At 36.7% G+C, this 16,682-nt stretch overlaps 1 protein-coding gene across 4 annotated transcripts in view; it reads left to right on the top strand.

Moving 5' to 3' along the window:
- The window catches only part of REPS1 (RALBP1 associated Eps domain containing 1), a 59,172-nt gene that overhangs the window by 2,264 nt on the left and 40,226 nt on the right, over positions 1-16,682 (top strand). For all 4 annotated transcript variants that reach the window (XM_054392383.1, XM_054392375.1, XM_054392367.1 and 1 more), the window contains exons 2-3: positions 12,452-12,575; positions 15,721-15,917. In XM_054392383.1, coding sequence (XP_054248358.1) covers positions 12,452-12,575; positions 15,721-15,917 — 321 coding nt within the window. The remainder of the gene's footprint in view (positions 1-12,451; positions 12,576-15,720; positions 15,918-16,682) is intronic.

Below are 16,682 nucleotides of genomic sequence, written 5' to 3'. Positions count from 1 at the left end.
AGCTTGATTCAGTTACCCAATGCTAATATAATCCTTGAGTACAAGTGTAACAGCCACTGGAATGCTAAGTACCTTGGTAGGTGTGCAAAACATAGTGCAAAAGTACCAATCTTCAAACTCACCAGGCCCAAGCAGTCCTGAGGATCTACCTCAACGTTTTTCCTCTTCAAAGGTATCTACAGACCCATACTACTGAATAATTCAGAATTGAATGTTAGAAATGAAAATGTGTGACATTTGCATTTTTAGATTTGTAACTTGTTTTGCTTGCAAATCTGTTGTTGCATGTATATCCAACCTTTAAAGCTTTCCTGCAAAGAGTTATATTTGTGAGATACCTGTCTTGAAGCAGGAAAAATTAATATATGTGGGTAATTGTTCCTAATCATTCTCATTTCTGTCTCTAGGAGACATTGTTAGCTGACTGTTAAATGGGAGTAAATGAATCTCTGGAAAACAGGAACAGTTATGGTTGCTGAATACAAATCATATGCTCACAAAGCAACAAAACCATGTGAAAGAAAAGCTGTATATCCACTTGGTATACATCTACAAAAAGGACAGCCTTGTTACCAGAACAAAAATACCCCACCGAAGGTGTTACCTTAACCACATATGTGAGAACACTAGTCTTCATTAACCCATATTTCTGCTCTTTTGTGCACATTCCTGAAATCGGGATTTGCATAAAACAGTGGATAAAAATGTCTTGGGAGAACAAGTCCAGCTACTTCACAACAGTTAAACGAGTCTTTAAATTGCTCTCAGGGTGTGGTTTCACATTGCAGCTAAACCAATCTCCTGGTGAGTTGCTGCTAAAGTAGGTTGGTTCAGTTCTCCCCCCAGCCATGTGCTCCTGCTGCTATTTCTCCTTGCAAAAGTGCTAGCCAGTGCTGTTGTATGCTGTCATCAGGGGCTGTGCAGGCAGAAAATTAATCCCAATTTTTGATTTTTAATAGTGTATCAGCTAAAAGTGGGGCTGAATGAATGTCAGTGCTGGCATGGGGGAGGAAGCAAGACTGGAGTAAAAGAGAACTCTCTTTTTTTTCTTGAGCAATTAGATATTTCAGTTGTGACCTGGTGTGGGTTTCATGGTAGCTTAAACCACTAGAAGCTGGAACTGCCTTATGCTGGCACTGACACTCATTTGAACAGTGAGCTGGTTCAGAGAGCTTGTTCAGCCGGAAGTTAGGGAGTTTTGTCACGTTACTTTTCGCTTGACTTAGCTGCACTCAGCTGCCTGAATTATGGCTTGGTTACATGTGCATCAGTGTTTGTACTAACAAGTGGTATGACAAAAGTGATGCTGATGAGCCACCATCAGCCTTGTGTATCTATTGCAGAAGTTTTCTTTTGATAAAGTTCTCACCTGATTTCATAGACTGAACATTAGCTGGGATTCATTGGGTGCACTCCTAGAGAGTATTTTCTAGGTTAGCTTCATACGAAAGAGAACTAGTTGCCAGTTCTGGAGCTGCTGCACGGCATGAGCCAGAGCTGGGAGGATGGCCAGAAAATTGACTTTCAAAGCACATTTTACATCTCACCTAAAACGCTATTGTAGATATACTCTTAAAGTCAGTTAGTTCTTGGTGCCTCTGTAGTTATAGTGAAGTTGCTTGTAAAAGCTACAGTGAGACAAAAAACATGTTGTGAAGTTTGTATTGTGTGCGTACTATATACAAATACATACTGTGTACAGATACATTGCATTTGTATTATTCATGGGAGTAATAGCTCTCCTTCTTGTTCAGGACATTCAATCACAGAATGTTCAGTCTTCGATTGTGAATCACAAAACAAGAAGCAAATCAGTTGTGCATTTGAAATTGAGACAAGGCATGTTACCTTAAGATACAACATTACTATAAAACAAGAAATACATGAGTATCTGCATATACTTTCTCAAAAACGAATTGTCAGCTTCGGTGTTGACATTGTACAGCAATTGACTTCTAATTTAGTATTAGAAAGTCTTTGAAATGATGAATTGTACAATTATGCTGAGGGTCTTCAATTCCAATATACTTCCGTTATCCTGTTAAAAACCTAGTGTAAAGCCTAATTTTGGCCCTTTTTTGGGGGGATGTGTGTGTGTTTGGTGTGGTTTTTTTTAGTTCTGAGGAGTCTACAGACATTAGTTTTGATTGTTCTCATATCATTGATGGAAAAAGTTGCTGTCGCTGGTTGTCTGCCTCAGGTCTATGAGTTTGCTGCCTTCACATCAAAAGTTGCAAGAAAGGACATACTTGTGATGCAGCTGCTTCCTGGCAAAGTCCAGGCTCTTAGCACAAAGCCTTGTTCATCAACTACAATTTCTGAATGACAACCGCAAGTAGAAGCTGAGCACCTGTGAGGCACAGACATGAGGAAGACTCAATCTTGTTCTAGTTAATTTGATGAATTTATTATCTTTTCAGAACTGGTGGGGTAAGAAGTTAGAATTCTTTACATGTGTCAAATCACTTGACTTCCCTTCAGCATTTTGGATCTGGAGTCTCTTTAATAAAAATTACATAGTGCTTTTAGATCTTTAAAAAACACGGATGTATTCCTCTCCTAATGTTAAACTCTACCTAATCTGTAAAGAACCCCAACTTTTAAAAAAGAAATCACTCGAGTCAAACTAAAACATTTTGGATTTGTTGACTGTTTTTAAAGCTCAGAGGTTTTCTACAATTTTAAAACAAAATATAATTTCTTCTGAAACAGTATTCACAACTAATGCCTTTTCTAGTGTAGAAATGTGTAACTGTAGGATTTTTCTTACTAATTCATAGTATTTTTTGTGAGCACCATAAAGTAGATGAGTCTGTAGCCTTTATGATTATAATCATACATAATTTATATATAAATTTTATACGTAGTATTTGTATATTTGAAGGATGTTTGTATATGTGTTATGCTATAACTCGGTTCTTGTTTAGGAAATAAGAGTTGTTAGGAATCTGTTGTACATACAAACAGTGCCTGGATCTGCAGTTAAGAATATCCAGTTTGTGAATTGCATGGGTTTTCCCCCCTCAAATGTTACTGCAGTAGAGTATTTTTCTTTTCTTTTGGCTAAGCAGTAGGTTCATTTTGTTTCTCTGTAATGATGAGATATATAAGCAGTCTGCTTTCTGTGCCAGAAATGGCACTTTGTCTGCTCTGCATCCTGTGAATTGTGCTTTGAGCTTTCTGCCGAATTCTGGTGAAATGTCCACTTTAATGATGTTACCTTCTCAAAGGTTATAGCAGGTTGCAAACTGTTTTCGCTTTGCAGTTAATTAGTTTGAGTAGCTTCATATCTCAGCAGCATTTAGTCAGAGAATAATTTGTGAAATGAAAGGCAGCAAATTAATAACAAAACTTTAGGAGTGTAGATTAAGTCTGTTAGACTTCTATTTATTTTTGGCTGACTTCTCAGTATAATTATATTGAGCCCTTGAATGCCTTGACTTCGTTTCCTACTGCATAGTTGCTTATATAGTAAATAATTCCTTCATAATTACATGTGCTATCAAGCACTCAGCTAATTTCAAGTATCACAGCTCAGCTTTGTTTGAAAACAGTTTATTTTTTTCTTTTTAAATGTGCTGTCAGATGACAGCAGGGAAGATTAATATCCTTCCTGACATGACTGGATAGAATTCTGAAATCTATCCAGAAATATGAGGGCCTTTGGCAAATCCAGCTGTCTTAGAATTAAATAACCTGTATGAAATCGTGGACTGTAAACTTGCTATTTTTTGCTTGTAAAGATGATGATTTTTGTATTAGAAATTTTGAGCACTTCACCTGTTGCCAGTGAAAAAGTGGAAATACGCCTTCATCTTAGTCTAATAAATATTACTGCAGATACTAGGAAATTATAGGACTTTGCTGGCAGTCTCTGTGAATTTTCAATTATGTTTGCTGGCTTTCAAGACATTAGCCCTTATAGACAAGCATCACACCTGTTAGGTCATAAATATTAGCCATTTAGGTTAGTCCTTCTTGTAGTATTCCTAGACTTCAGATTGGAGTTCTGCTGTTTGCTCAAGTTTAGTCAGAAGTGAGTGTGGGAGCAATATTCTGACTGATTTTTCTTGCTGGAGCTCCAGTAATGATTTAGTGTAAGAATGTATTTTTCATTTGTTCTTTCTCCTTACAATTTCTTTAGATCATAGAGATATTAAGCCAGCAGTGTCGTTCTTTCTAAACTAATGTACTGAACTGATGATCATGTTTGTGACTTGTTTGTTTTTCCAGCTGGGGTTGGTGTTTAAAGAGTTAAATTATCCCCTGCACTTGTTACACAAAAAAAACCCTGTAAAACTTAGGCATGCCTGTCTCTGCAGAAGAGCTTTATTATTATAGGTTAAAGGGCTTGACAAAGATGACAGTCAGACCTAAATTTCTGAGATAATTGACTTCTGACAACTAAAATACTCATGAAGTATGGTAACAGCAACGAGTAGACCTGGTTTCAAATACATCTTTCAGCTTCTGTAATCCCAGAAAAGAGTGACGGGACCGAGCTGTGTAAAATTTAGCATTAGGTGCTAACTTAGTCCTGATTTGGACTGTTAGTCATGAATTTTGTAAGTCTGTTCTTACTGCAGTAGTGTGTATGACTTGTTTTTTCTTTTTTCTAAAATAAAACGTCTAAAATGGTTTAAGACTCAGTGTTAGCGGCTCTATTCTGAATTTCAAATACAGCTCTGTAAATGTGTGGATTTTAGAACTTTTAACTGTGGTTTAAACTTTGATAGACAGATTGTTAACACTTAATAGGGCTTGCTTGGGAGAAGGACAGCAGTGCAGGGTGAAGTAACTAATTAACACTGGTTAGATTGCTCTGAAGAAAACAGATTGAGATGGGAAAGCAGTGTAAAGTAGTGGGTGCCGTAGCTTCAGGCAGACTTGTATAGAAGTGCCCAGGAATAACAAGACCAGGGCAGTGCTATTTGGCCAGGCCATAGCATGACCACTAATTCTGGGATCTCAGAATGCCTTAGTCTTCATTTGATATTAGCAAAAAGCCAGAAGCTTGTGTTTCAGGGTTTTTTGTCTTATGTTTGTTCTGGCATAATGATGAGAGGTGGTGTGGGCAGACAATATTAAAATGGGAAAAGTGAAAAAACAATTACTAGCAAGGAATTTCAATTACTGGAATGCCTCAGTAATAAAGGAGGTCCAAAAGGAATCAAAATGTTTATATAAATGCTGTTCTCTTCGGTATTTAGCACTTACAGAAATTTTGCAGGAAAAATATACAACTAAATACTTTGTGGCCGGAGCATCCACAATTAAAAATTTAAAATGCCCATGTGACCTCTCTTGCACTACTTGTTATTTGAGTAATAATTTAAAATGCTAAATATATTATCTTTGTAAAATATCTCTCCAGCGTCTGCTGAGGCTAGCTGCTTTCTTGGTGCGTATATGGATACATTGCCTGCTCTTGCTCATTGTAGAAGATACAATCCCACCAGTGTTACAGAATCCTTGTGGAGTCTCAAATCATCACAATCTGGCTCAGGCATGAGCTTTCTTGCTGAAGTGTCTGTCTTTATCTTCTATTGCTTGAACCTTTCATGGCATCACCAGGAAAAAGGACATGCCCTTGTTTTGAGGGCAACTCTTAGCCTTATGTGTGAATATATCTTTCTGAGGAGAACTTTGTTGGGCAAGGCAAAAAAGTTCTGCCTTTTCTGCCCCTCCTAAATGCAAAGCATACAATTTTCTTGAGACTGCAGCATTACAAGAAGTTTAGAGACAAACTTGTACAGCCATGTGTTCCCACGTGCCTTGTAGCTGCTGAGGTGTTGGTTGTACAGTAGACAGATGGCACTTAATAAAAGGGCAGATAACTAACGTAGTAGCTTTCTGTTGGCTTACTGAGTGGAGTAATCATGCTGTGGGATCAGATAGATGAGCAACAGTTAGTGCTCAGGAATGGGTAATTGTGCAGCTGAGAGCACAGGAGGAAGGATCTATTTACGTTTAGTAGTAAGTAAAATTGCATGGTAAGAGGATATAGGTATGTGGAATATCTACTTTTAAAAGAGCTTCTCTTTATGTTTCAAAAATTAGTAATGGGTCTCATAGGTCTCCAGGCTGTCTTTTCTGTTTCAGATTTTATTTCCTTATCTTGCTTCTTTATTGCCATTACTGCTTGTAAGGTACCTCTCTCATGAACGCCTGCTGTGCCAGAACAGCAGCAGAGAGAATCTTAATGAAAGTAGAGAGCAACTGTACCTTGAGGTCTTTTGGCTATGGCTTTTTACTTGGGAGAGCAGTAGATCCTTTCTGAGTGAGTATTCATCTGGCTGTCTGGACTTTCTGTTGTTGGTGCTATTGAACATGTCAGAAAAGAATATGCCTCTTTGTTCTGTTCTTTTTTTTGGAGGATATTTGGGAAAAAATTTGGTTTTCAGTTGTAGTCAAGTAGGACAATCTATGGCTCTAGATCTTTGGAGAAATGGCCCCACTAAACTAGTATCTTGAACTTTTTTGTAGTTGTGTAGGATGCACCTGCTCATCTTTGTCCCTTGATGTGGGTTACAATGTAACACCAAATCAAGAAGGGAACTACTGAGTTGTGTAGCTCTGCAGGTAAGATCCATGTGTATCTTGTAACAGCCTTTGCAGGAGCCGTTAGCAAGAGCACAAATTTTGATTACAAATGGAAAAATCAAAGCTACTGCATTAGGAAGTGTCTTTGATAAGTGAGGCTAATCCACCACAAGCATACATGCTATCAGGAACAATACGAGATGCTGCAGACTGCTTTTGGAATGGGTTGAGATCAGGAATAACCTAAAATAATTGGCTTAAAAGTACTAGAGTAGGTGAAAATTCTGTGAATTTCTTTTTTTGGTGTGGTGTTCAACACAGTAATTTGCTAAGATGTGTATGTATCACATGCCTTTGTCATAAATCAGAGTTAAATTTTCATTGCTTTTTGTCTTCTGCTTTTCTGTTAACAATGGAAGCATGATTCCACATCTGCCAATGCTTACTCAGGGAGTAGACACCCTTGTAAAACAGATCCCAAAATACAAGAGCTGAATCATTCCCTTGAGGCTTAGAATACTGGGTCTTTTTTTTTTTTAACAGCTAATTCTTTATTTCTGATGTGATTAATCCTGAAATTTCATTTAATTGAACCTGAAATGTCCTGTGGAATGAGAAAGTTTAGTTCTAAGTATCTACAGAAAATTGTCAGAGCTGCTGAGTAGCTTTTTCTCCCTGTTGGTATTTTAGCAGTTTGCTTCCACTGTGGATGTGTGCAGTCTGAAAATCAAGGGTGGAGAAGTATTAGGAGAGGCTCAGTCAGTAGGAGACTCTAAATAGTTTGTTTCCAGAAAGTGTGTTGTCTTGGAAGTCCTCCAGTACTATTGGCTTTATTTCTTTAAAGGTTTGTGTTCTTAAGCCAGGTTTGTGGCATTGAGTGAGATCCATCTTCATGATACAGTTTGACTTAAAAGGGAGGCTTTACTATTTGTTACACAATGAAGTACAACTATGTCCCAAATATACTAAGAATTCCCAAGCACAGGATATCAAGTAATGATCTATATTTACTACTATACTTCTTAAGTACCTAATAAGGTGTTTATTAGAGGTAATGTTATACTTGCAGTTCAGCACATATATGTTTACTTCTTTACACTCACTAAATGTAGTACTCAATGTCCTTTATAAATCCATTTTGCAAACGGTCTTCAGATAGGTCTAAGACTATTTAAATGTTTGTCACATAGTGCTATTAGTGCTGAAACAGAATTCAGAGTGATACTTGGACTTTCTAATGAATTTTTTTTTAATCCAGTCTCCTTTTATTATTTTTTTTTCCTTGTGTGTCACCATGTGCCAGCATTTCTAGAGCCTTACAGAGAACTGGGTCAAAGACTTGATTTAGTTAAAAATAACTCATCAAAAGGAGAATCTTTGTCGGTTCTCTGCCTTGTTTTTGCTGCTCAGTGCTGTCAACTGTTGCATCTCAGAAAAGCTACCATTGAAGTGAGATTTTTCTGAAGGAAAGTTAGAAATTGGTGATGAATAATTAATCAGTGTTGCTTTCTCCAGTTGATGATGGGTGAGAGATTGTGGTTAGAAAACTGCCAGGCTGTGGTATGTAATAGTGAGGCAGATTGAGGTACCTGAAGTGGCAAGAATTGATCTATTAAACAGTGGTTGAAGAGTAACAAGATTAGAATGTAACAAGTTACTAGGAAAGAAACATAGTCGATCTAGCAAGGTTTTTTGTAGGTCTGTGGTATATAGTGATGGTCAGGTATTTTTACCCTGCTATATCTTTGGTGATTAGAATTTTTTTTTTTTTAGCTTTCCTTTATACAGCTCCAGTTTACATTACACTGTAGGGATGTGGTTAAATTTTGTTGTAGCTGATGTGAGTGGATTACGTGACTTCAGGAACCTTTGTTGTACAGCATATTCTAGTACCCAATTTGAGGCTATATTCTAATAAACTTCTGTTTTGGAAAACATCCTGTCAGGTTTATTTAATGCTTAAGTTTGCAAAGAGCTTTATAATTCTTGTCAATGTATTGCTGCCTAAGGAACATAAACAACATTGTTGACATGATCATGCTTTTCATTTTAAACTGTGAATCACAATCAAGCTAATCAGTTACATTTTTATTAAATAACCTAGAACTGAATGCAATTTTTTCTTTTTAATGTTTTGGCATTTTTAGCTGAAGTAACTGTGATCTTTTTTAGAAGGAAATGTATTTCTTGCTTTTCATTTCAAGATTATTGTCAATATGCACAGTAAAACTCAAAACTAAATGCTAAAGGACATGTATATTCATATGGCCTAATTTAACTCAAATTTGTATCAAATATTGTAAAATAAATATGAAATTTTGTTTTGCATGTCTGATGCATACTTTATGATACTGTGCATGGTGTTTGTTTCATTTAAATGTAAGGGAAAAATGTCTTATGTAAAGGTGATCAAGCACCTGAAGAGGTTTCTCTGAGAGGTTGTAGTCTCTCCCTCCTTGGATATATTCCAAATCCAACTGGACATGGTCCTCAGCAATGTGTTGTAGCTGAGCCTGCTTTGAGCAGTGGAAGTGGAGTGGATGATCTCAAGGACCTTCCCAAGCAGGTGATTCCAAGCAGGAATTCTACGATTCCATGTAGGATTTCTATATGTTTATTAATTACACCAATAATAACCACATGAAAATTCATGTCAAGTCACAGTAGGACTACTAGATTGCCCCAAATGAAGAATTTGTTAGTAAAATAAGGGCCAAATGTATATTCAGAATCCCAGTTCTACTTTCTTGCTTCATATCTATGTGATTTTTTTTTTTTTAATTTTGGGCTGGTGGTTTTTGTTGTTGTTTGTTTGTTTTTTGGGTTTTTTTTTTGATCCTTAGTGGATAGATTTGTGTTAATGTCATAGTTTGGATGAGGTGATACAAAAGATCCTGTTATGAGTTGGTTCACTGCTCCCTCTGTCAGCATACACCATGTGTGTTGTAAGTTCCAGCCTTCTGAAACTGCCATAAGGTCTTGCCTCTTACTACCCTCTGGTATGGAACAGTAGGTACTTCAGTAACTGTCAACAAAGAGAGTAAATTTTTTAATCTTTAATATGCAGGTGGCATGCATGTTGCTTCATTTATTGTTTTAGCACTGAAGTCATCCCTGCCTAAATACTGTTATGCTTTTGTGGAAATAATGCTTACAAGTGATGGGTTTGATTTGCTTTGTAGAAGAACCCTGGGGGCAGGTGGACTCTGATATTCTGGAAAACTCTCCTAGAGAGTTTTCTGAGTTCTGGAAAGTGTGTTTCATCACGTTTGGTAGAGATGTTTTTTTCCTACTTCACTTGGAATTTTTAAAGGTTCTCCAGTCTTAGTGGTTTTGATTCACAAATGTTTCCAGTTCAAGGACCTCTTGCTTGAAACTCGTAAGGGTTGTGAAAGGTATGTGCTTGAAATGGTGTCGTTTGTCAACACACTGTTTCCTGCGCCTATCTGATCTGTACCAAATTCTGGTATTGTTGATGCTGCTGTTACTTCAGTATGATGACTACACGTGCAGTTTTGTAATTTACAGTTACTGTGCTGAGTAGTGCTTTGGTGTTTTTTTTGTGGGGGGTTTTGGGTTTTTGTTTGTTCGGTTTGGGTTTCTTGTCTTTTCTTTGTATCAACAGCTTCTAGTAATACTGGAGCTACAGAGTTGCTTGCCTTAATCCAACTAATTGCAGTAGTGTGACCTCAGGATCTTCATATCTAAGGCAATGATGGAATATTTGTCTTGAAGATGGCTCTGCAATCCTTGAAGAGTTTAAGGAAATTCCTTATCCTCTCTCCTTCTAAGAAGATGAAAGCACTAAACAGAGATCTAGGAGAAGCAATCCCTTGATTACTTTATTATTCTCCTCCCCCCATCAGTGTAGCTTATTACCTGTTGAATGTTTAAATCCTCCTTCAAAGAGATTATAGATTGGCTGTTTTGAATATGTTCAAATGTTTTGGCAGCAGAGAAGTCTTCACTAGATGTTTGCATTTGATGATTTTCTTCAACCTTCTGTCATATTTCTGATTGGATTGTAATCTGTTTGAAATACAGAACTTTTCTGGCTATCTGTGGGTGAATTTTACAGCTTGTTGTTTAGCAGCATAAGAGCTTTCTTTTTTGTGAATTGTGGGTTTTAAAAATATTCTTAGCTTTCTCCTTTTTGTGCTACTTAGATGTGGCATATTTTCTGCATTTATATCTATTTAATTTGAATCCATGCTTGTCTTTCTAGTATTTATCTGTCATAGTAGCTTAATTATTAGTTCAGCTTGTAACTGAAGTTTTTTCAGTCTGGCAGTACTGATTAACTCCAAACAAGATAATTTCCAGTCCAATGCTAGCTTTGAAACTGACCAAAGCTGTCACTGTTTAATGATACCATAGGCTCCAAATGCATGTCATTGCTTCCTTTCATAAGAAGCTTTTCCAGAATCTGCTCAGTTATTCATCTGTCAGGGCTAGGCCACTGGATCCCCAAGCTTTGTCTCTGTTGGGCATAGTCAAGTACATGGATGTTTATCATTCTTTCGGGATACAGTGCTTTAAAAAAAAGGAGTGTTTTTTTACTATCACACTGGTTTCAATTGCTATCTGTCTCTTTAATCTCCACTGCTCTAGTTCTGGCAGTTACTTAAACTCAGTGTGGTTATTTTGGACATTAGGCCGGGTACAGGCAATTTATCTTAGATGCTGATGCCTGAAAATTTTATTGTTCGAGTTGTTACCTCTTGATTTACAGTCATTTCTTTCCTTGCGGAATTGAAGGAGGAGAGAAATTATTAGTACTACAAGAAGATTGGTGGATCTTTTGAGAAGTTTCAAGCTCATGATATTAGATGGGGCACTTCTGAGGATGCTGAGGAAGCTAACCATTTCTTAGAGTAGTTGTAAAGATCGCAACACAACACCACTTTGTTGTATTTCTTAAATGAAACAACATCTGTGGCATTGTTTGGAGAACCTGAAGTTCTGAATTATCCTTCCATGTTGAAATCCATGCATATGGGTGGATACTTCTTTGTGTACTGAATGAATGCTTTGTAGGCTTGTTTTAGAAGTTGAAAGTGGAGTTTTATCAAGCCTGTATCAGAAGAGGCTAGAAGGTATCATTTGCAACTGTCTAGCTCTTTCCCTTTTCCTAAATTCTAACTTTGTCACTGAAATCCTTTAGGGGGAAGTTTGGAGGCAGACTGTTTCTCTGATTTCATCAATAATGCACTGTTCAATTTTGAGAATTATTTGGAATTCTTCATTTTGTGTTTCTGGATTACATCAACAATATAATACTAAAAATGTTGAATGCTGTTTTCTGTTGCAGTGGAGGTGGGAGGTGGTTAAATTGCCATCCATGGAGATGTTTAAAAGATGCGTAGATGTGATGCCAAGGGACATGGTTTAGCACCAGGCTGTGTAGCTAGGTGTTGGTTGGACTCAACCTTAAAGGTCTTTTCCAACTAAAATGGTTCCATGATTCAATGATACAACTTCTAATGGATTAGCAAATAGTGACATAGGACGTTTATGATGTGCTCTTTTGGCTTTTTTTTTTGTGGGTTTTGTGAAATTATTTTGGGGGGAAGAGGAGTTTGCTTTTTTTTTTTTTAAAGGAGCATGACCTCAGTTACTGTCTTGTATTCTGCCTTACCAACTTTGGAGAACCTCTAAAGGGTAGGTGAAATGAAATGTGGATAATTGAGAAAAATATAAGTTTTAGACCTTGTGCTTTTGCTTTTTTTGCATGCTCTTGACTCCTGTCACATAATATTTAGAGGTTGCATGTGAAGTTGTTACTGTAAGATTGTGTATAGGAAGTTGTTACTAGCATTTTATGCAAGGCAGGGTGCTGTTTAATGTTTGAGATTGCCTCTATTCATGTTTTAAATTTCTTTGTACAAGTAACTGTGTTTTGTTTCAGATCATGGAGCTCTGTGGCGCAACAAGACTTGGCTATTTCGGAAGAAGTCAATTTTACATTGCTTTGAAACTTGTTGCTGTGGCCCAATCTGGTCTCCCTCTAAGAGTGGAAAGCTTAAATACAGGTAAATCACAGGATCAGCAGGAGAGAGGGGGTGTGTGGCATTAATTTGATAAGCAGAATTATTGTATCCTTGGCTCACAGATTCTTGTAGATTAACCTTGTATATTAGCGTAGTCTGTCTTTTTATACATGTTGCTAACCTAAAAATTGCAGAGAGTCTATGAGGAACTTTATTCATAGATTAAGATAAACATTAATTTAAACGCCTTACTGAATGTGTATTCTGTTCATCATGGGCTAAATAGACAACTACTGCTGCCTGTTGAGTAGGTACAAGTTCATTCTATAGATGCTAATGTGAGAACTTGGGTTCTTCTGAATATACTAAAGGGACTAAATGTAAATTGGAAGGAAAAACAAGAATGCAGTCTTTTGTGTAGTTACTGAGTTTATGAAGCCTTGATTGCAACAAATGAAAGATCATATTTTATAAAGTCACGTTCCTTTGCATTTGACCTGACAATTTTTTCCCTTAGCACAAATACGAAGATTAGGGGTTGAAGATTTTTCTAGTTAAAACCTGACCTGTAAAAGGCCTTTGAAGTCTGTTATCAGCCAAAACACCTGTTAATCCTACTTTTCAAAGGTCAGCTGTGGTGCGGTGGCCAAATAGGATCAGGGAAGGGATCACTCTAGGAAAATGGTTCAGAACAGCAGAAAGAGCTTTGGTATGAGGCTCTACTGTAGCTTTCTGAGTGACGTAAGTGAATCCATGTCAGTGTTGCTCTGTAAGGTGAAAAGAGCCTTAGGAAGATAAAGTAGTGAGTTTTAAGACTCTGTAGCCTTTTGTGGTGTAGTACACAGTTCACACTTGAAAATATCTATGGAGTACAGCTTTGCATTAAGGTGACCTCCTTAGTAGATTTTGTCTGTAGAATACGTTATGATATCACTTATACATGCTAGTAATTAAAAGAAAGCTTAGAAGGTTTTTGTCTAAAGGATATAGATTAAACAGTAGTTAAGGAAACTGTTAAAAGCAATCTGATAGGACTGAAGTATTTGACAAAGCTATAAGAAAAAAGAAAGGAATTGTTGTATATACTTTCACAGTTCTGTTTATTCTAGGCTTGTATAAACTGTACATACTACTTTCATGGGATTTTTTGGTAGCTGTTAGGAAAAGTGCATGGTTTCAGTCAACTGAAACAGGTCTGCTGGTGTTCAAGCTCATTTCTGCTCATAATCCACTCTGTTTATAAATTATTTCCCTAATTTTTCTTATGAGTGTTCCAAACTCTAAGGCTTCAGTGCATTGTAGCAGAGAGCCTCAGAAATCAGAAAGTTGGAAAAGGGACCTCTGACTCTTAATATCAGATAGAATTGGGACTTGATAAAACAATTGTGAGATTTCTTATCAAATACTGGAAGACAAAGACTAAAATCTGTGTATGTGGCTTTTCCCAGGGTTTTTGTATGTTTGCTTTTATTTTAAGGCAAGATTCCTGAACTGAATGGAAATTTTATATTTAAAGAAAAAAATGGAAGTAATTCAATTGAGGGTACAGAATTAATTTCAAAGTATAAAACATGTTGCTGTAAAATTAGCAGCCACTGGAGTTTTTATAACGGAATGCGTTTCCTTGATTCTTGAAAAAGCTAGAAATAATTGTAACAATTTCTGGACTTCTAGGAATTATTTTCTTTAACTGGTTCTAAACCTGCTAAATACGACAAGTACAATTGACAGAACATTTATTTTTACCCTGTTTTTAGCTTTGGTTGTCGGTTGCCTTGGTTGCAGTGGTTCCAGTTCTATCTACAAAGTTCCTGCTTCTAGAATGGTTCGAGTGGTGCTGTAGCAGCCACTAAATAGCTAAAATGCAGCAGTCTGAAGACTTATAAAATGGTCCTGAGCTTTGAAAACTGGGATTCAGCATCCTGGCCAACTGGGCTCTGCCCACATGCCACTTCAAGAGGTCTAGGACGGGAACTATTAGAGCCATCCTTAAGTAAACTGTATACTCTTTCTCTCTTCAAAGTAAAACATTTAACATTAGTTAAAGCTTATCTATTAGGACATCTGCTTTTTAGGTCTGTGTTCTATGCTCATTTTATTCAATGATTTTCCTAATGTTACTCTTACCTTGGTATCTTGCTCTTTGGTTCACTGTGTGTCTCTTCAGTAGACAGGAAGCTTGTTTTATGCAAGTTGCTGAGTGGAGATTACAGTCAAATTTTAAGTACTAAGTCCATCCAACACAACTGTCATCCATTTGATTCTTAATTAACTTTTTTTGCAGTGTAGTAAAAATACTAAGTTTAGTAGTTACACTACAGGCCTCAAAATCTGGTTTTCCTTTGCTGTCCCAGACAAAATTTTCTTCTAGGAAGGTAAAAATTGAGAAATTACTGAGTGGCACCTATTCCAAAATAACGTTCCTTTTCTAACTATGGAATGCAGTTTTTGCTGGAAGAAAATTTGCATGTATATGTATGTGATATATGGTACATATGAAGACCCTGTACACTTCTGTATGCAGTGACTTTTTCACATATTGTCTGGCTGTAGTTCACTGTTTAGCTACATGAATGACTTTCCTAGTGCAATGTGGAGTACAATGCTAATGTGAAAGTTGGCATTTAGGTATGAGGAAAGCATCAGGAATTGCTTCAACAGTGTATCCGTGTGATGGGTAACTGCAAATTTAGCAAAGAAGCTGTGAACATCCATCTCTGATGCTGTTTGGCATGTTGAATTGTGCTTGGTGACAGAGGCTTAAATCAAGAATTTACGTTCTTACTGGAGCATTGTTCTGTAATACTGGATACATAAAGATGTCTGTGATGCATAGTTGTTGGATATTACAAATACTATGGATTCTTTACAATTCAGTTTAATTTTAATGTAGTAAATAGTATGCAATTTCATCTGATTTTAATGCAATTGGTAGTAGCACTGATTCACTTTCAATACCAAAAGTAACCAATGTAAGCAGTCAGCGAGAGAGTAAATTTGAGTGATGCCTGTCAATTTTTTGTTGGAAAAATAGACTATTTGAAAAAATGCTTGAGTATAGCACCAGTCTCAGTGTTTTAAACAATTGAGACACTTTTGAAATTAAACTACAAAATAGAACCATGTTTTTGTTTTTAAGCATCATACTTCTGTATAGTAAATGGCCTGCACTTTTTTCTTTTAACAGTAAAAGACCTCCCTCTTCCCAGATTTGTTGTGTCAAAGAATGAACAAGAATCAAGACATACAGCCTTGTATTCTTCAGATGCTGATAACTCAGCTTCGTATTCAGGTGTGATTCCTCCTCCACCTGGCAGGATACAAGTCAAAAAAGGCTCTGTGAGCCATGATGCAGTTCAGCAACGTACATCAACTGATCAACAGGTAAGTTAACTTAAGATTAAATGAGACTTTGGACCACAACTTCATGTAGTCGTCAGTGATGGGGGTCTAAGCTTTGTTGCTTTCAATGCAGTTTCTTAAAAAAATACTGGTATGGACCACGCATGCTTCTGAAATACTTCCACGTGGGAGGTGGCTTTTTTTTTAAGTTGTCTAATCTGTGTTCAAAATGGTAATGAACAGAGAATTGAGACACAACAGAAAATCAGTGCATAACATATGATAGCAAAAACCAAGTTGAAATCATGATATTGATACCTCATTTATTAGATCACATTGGCTTCCAGGTCATTGGAACAGTGGTGCTGAGTGTGTCGCAAGATTGGATTTCTAGTCCTTTAACATGCTCCAAAACCTCTAAATTTGAAGCATTGTGTTTTAGAAAAAAATATTTTAAAATCTCACAGTTACTTTTCTCTGCCTTACATCTTATTGGTCAGCTATTTAATTGTTGAGACAATGAGAACAAGAAATATCAGACAGAAGCTTTCACACAGGTTTTTTTGTTTTTTTTTTTTTTTTTGGTGAGCTCTAATGACAAAATTAATTTTCTTCTGCTTGCTGGTTTTCACCTTCAGCTACAGGATATTTGAATGTTGAAAAACTGCAAAGGCTTACAATTCTGTCTCATAATTCCTCATTTTTATAGCCTTTACACACCCTCTTCGTAGGGAAATATTTTCTTATTACATTCAGTGTTCTTGCTCGTAGAAAAGAAAAATACTAAATTTTAGTTGGGTGCATGTG

The sequence above is a fragment of the Indicator indicator genome, chromosome 2 (assembly GCF_027791375.1).
Source record: "Indicator indicator isolate 239-I01 chromosome 2, UM_Iind_1.1, whole genome shotgun sequence".
NCBI classification, from domain to species: Eukaryota; Metazoa; Chordata; class Aves; order Piciformes; family Indicatoridae; genus Indicator; species Indicator indicator.
This window is presented reverse-complemented; position numbering and strand designations above follow the sequence as displayed.